This window comes from Mytilus californianus, unplaced genomic scaffold, assembly GCF_021869535.1.
Source record: "Mytilus californianus isolate M0D057914Y unplaced genomic scaffold, xbMytCali1.0.p SCAF_3, whole genome shotgun sequence".
Classification (NCBI taxonomy): Eukaryota; Metazoa; Mollusca; class Bivalvia; order Mytilida; family Mytilidae; genus Mytilus; species Mytilus californianus.
The window spans coordinates 62,191,046-62,194,630 of record NW_026262679.1 but is presented as its reverse complement, the minus strand read 5'-3'; the positions used below and the strand labels follow the sequence as shown (position 1 = coordinate 62,194,630).

Below are 3,585 nucleotides of genomic sequence, written 5' to 3'. Positions count from 1 at the left end.
GTCCATCTCACCCAGATTTTTTTTTCAAAAATTGTAAAAGACAAATTTCAAGGTTACACGTCATTCATCTTCGGTTTTATTAAAATAATAATTAACTTTGGATGCTTTGGAATATTGTCTCGTGACATGTCGATGCATTTTAGTTTAACATAGCTGAATCAGTGTGAATATTTCATGAAAGAAGTAAAAAAAAAACCAAACAATTACTCAGAATTGATTTCGAGTTGTCTTTATTTAATAATTAAGGAGACTAAAACATGTCATGTAACTTACAAAAAAATTGCTGTGTATAATATTATATGTGATCATCTATATGAACGCTGAGAATTAACAACACTTATAAAAGATGATCACCGTTGATAAAGTTCCCTTCATCTATGACTTGTTTATAGGTTAATCTATTGTTCCAGACTGATCAATTAAAAGCTACTGGTTGTCAACCAATTCCTGTGTAGACAAAATACTAGCCATGCATATTTTTTTAGAGTTTGCATTCTATTAATAAAGCAAGTGATTGAGTATTTTATAGACTCTATAGCTTGCTGTTCGGTGTGAGCCAAGGCTCCGTGTTGAAGGCCGTACTTTGACCTATAATGGTTTACTTTTACGAATTGTGACTTGGATGGAGAGTTGTCTCATTGGCACTCATACCACATCTTCTTATATCTATCTATTGATTGAAGATTGACATATAGAAGTTCTTTATATATAGAGAGAGAGTAACTAAGCAATAGCATTGCTTGTCTTTTTCATTTTCGTAAACAGAATTGTAACGTTACAATTGCTAGCATAATTATTTCTTTGTAATACATAAACCATTCTTTATACATAATAGTATTATATGCTGAATACAAAATAAAACATATTTTATGTCAATGGTTGTTCCAATATATATTGTTGGTAACTTGTCTTTTATTTGATTGCTGCAGTATATTTAATTTCTATTTTCAGCTTCGGTGGATTACTTGATTGAATACACTTTGTGTAATAAGTAATCTTCTTCCAACATGACAAACGTTATAACTCAGATAGAAAACCTCTTCAAGAATATAAACGGCACAAATAAGACAGACATTGAAGAGATTCTAAAGCAAAACAATACTCTTGATGACCCAGTGCAATTTGACATCAACAGAGCCATTGTACTTATACCCAGCTTTGGAATACTTGCTATTATTACAATATTTGCAAATGTATTTGTGTGTTATGTCATTGCTAAAAATAGACACATGCATACCGTCACAAACCTGTTTATAGCAAATATGGCTATTTCCGATCTTCTGTTAGCTTTCATAAACGTGCCATTAAATATTGCAAGAAATCTAATGAACGAGTGGACGCTTGGGTCATTTTTGTGTCATCTTTTCAACTATTCTTTAAAAGTATCGGTATATGTATCGACTTTTACCTTAACAGCAATTGCTCTAGACAGACAGCGGGTATTATTGTATCCCTTACATCCAAGAATGACAAGAAAACGAGGAATGTTTGTTTTGGCATTTATTTGGTTGTTATCTATCTGTTTTTCACTACCCTTTGGAATTTATACTAATGTAAAAGAGATCAATATGATAACATACAAAGTAAAGCGATGTTGGTCATCTTACCCTAGTAATAAATGGGAACAATATTTAACAATTGCCACTATATTGTTTCAATATTTTATTCCACTTGTGGTAATAACATGTACATATGGACGAATTGTACATAAACTCTGGATAAGAACCCATCTAGGAGTTGTTACTGAAAATCAACGATTAATGCAAATCCAGGCTAAGAGGAAAAGCATCAAACTTCTAGTCGCGGTAGTTGCCGTATTCGCAATAAGCTGGATGCCATTAAATTTGTATTATATTCTAGCTGACCACCATCCAAATACCAAAGTATTTCATCCTGATACTAACACATTCTTTGTTTGTCACTGGATTGCGATAAGCAGCTCGTGCATAAATCCGTTTTTGTATTGTTGGATGAACCCAGCTTTCAGCACAGTCATTGCAAAACGTCTTCGATGTTTGAAATCATTTACTGGCGGCACTGAAATAGAAATTGATGAAATTGATTCCACGGGATTTAGATTGCGAAGCAATCGTCGGTTTGGAAATTCAAGTAGAACGATTTCTTCATTTTCAGCCTCGGATTCAAGAAGGTCAAGCTCAAAGACGTTTCGGGGATTTGCTTATATGGTTTAACTTTGCATTGCAAGAGAATTGACAAGTATGTGTTAATGTACTTGATAGAAAGACTGAATATTTAACCCTCGTTAAAATAATACGAGTATGGTCTTTAAAACTTTATATTTCAAACCTGCTTCAGTGTCTGAATTATTACAGTTTAATTGAGATTTTATGAACTTTTCGATCCAAACTTCTTCATAATTTACATCCGACTAATTCTATTTAAGATGCACTGCTAGTCATTATTGCATAAAACAATTCTAAACCATTTCATTAAATATTTAAATACTACAGATAACAAGATCCGATGGAAGCTTCTGTCGGAAATGAAACTTCCGATAATTTACTATGAATATTGGGACCGTTTGTATCTGTAAATTATCGCAAACGGACAAAAATGGAAAGATTGTGCAACGTTCTAATATACATTATTCTATCCATTATTCTGTGAGTGTACTTTGAAATTTATAATGGTAAGCTGAATTACATGATAGGAAATTTATTTTCCAATCTATTTTTTTTTAGTTCAGCGTTTCGCCAAGCGATTTTTAGACTGACCTTAATGTACTTAATAATTAAGATTTTGTATATATGGCTTGAGACTTTTGCCTACAAAGGCCAATAAAGGACCCAAACCAGTATAATTATGAGGACTTTAAAAAACATTCCATTCATAGTTTTTGTCCTCTCCCATGTGGTAATTTAATTTATAAAGATTAAATATTAATGTATTGATTGTGGTTTGCTTAACGTCAAGTAAATAAATATTTCATGCATATTCAGGACGAGAACAAAGTTAGCAATAGAACCAAGTAGGTAGGTTCTTTCAATGAAAATAACCCTTTGAATAGCGAGTCGAACGAAAAAGGAGACATATTATTGGATGAGAGCAGTAATCTCTCGCAACTAAAATAATTATACAATGAATTAATGCACGAAACTATGAAGTAAAGGTTTTGGACTATCAATACTAGCTTTTATATTTAATAAAGGATGCACCATTTTATAATATACATGCACAGTGCAGCATAAGAGTAAAGACTGATTTATTCATAATGTTCTTCATATAGGAACAAAGAAAACTTATATATATATTTTGATTTTGGTACTAATAAATAAAACAATTTTGATAAAAAGAAAAAAAAAGTAAACTGGAAGAGGTTAATATAACGTTTACAAGCATAAGATAAAAAGTATTCAAATTCAAACTTTGAAGTTTCAGGAATATCAAATAACATTAACATACAGCATGATACAGGTAATTTTGGTTTTCAGCTTAATAGTTTTGACATTTGAAATACTAATTATTTTAATATGCTTGTAAACGTGACATGACTTATATTTAGAGACAGTCACTGAGAATCAAACATTTTACTTTTATATCAGTTTTAAACTTTGTAGTTTCCAC

The 3,585-nt window shown here is 31.3% G+C and overlaps 1 protein-coding gene across 1 annotated transcript; it reads left to right on the top strand.

Annotated features, from left to right (window-relative positions):
- The first annotated feature begins 957 nt into the window (after positions 1-957).
- Positions 958-3,200, top strand: LOC127734970 (G-protein coupled receptor 83-like). Its single transcript, XM_052245024.1, has one exon. The coding sequence runs from the start codon at positions 1,008-1,010 to the stop codon at positions 2,190-2,192; it is 1,185 nt and encodes a 394-aa protein (XP_052100984.1). The 5' UTR covers positions 958-1,007; the 3' UTR covers positions 2,193-3,200.
- The last annotated feature ends 385 nt before the right edge of the window (positions 3,201-3,585 follow it).

Coding starts and splice junctions, on each gene's coding strand:
- LOC127734970 (XM_052245024.1), top strand. CDS start 1,008: ATGACAAACGTTATAACTCAGATAGAAAACCTCTTCAAGAATATAAAC.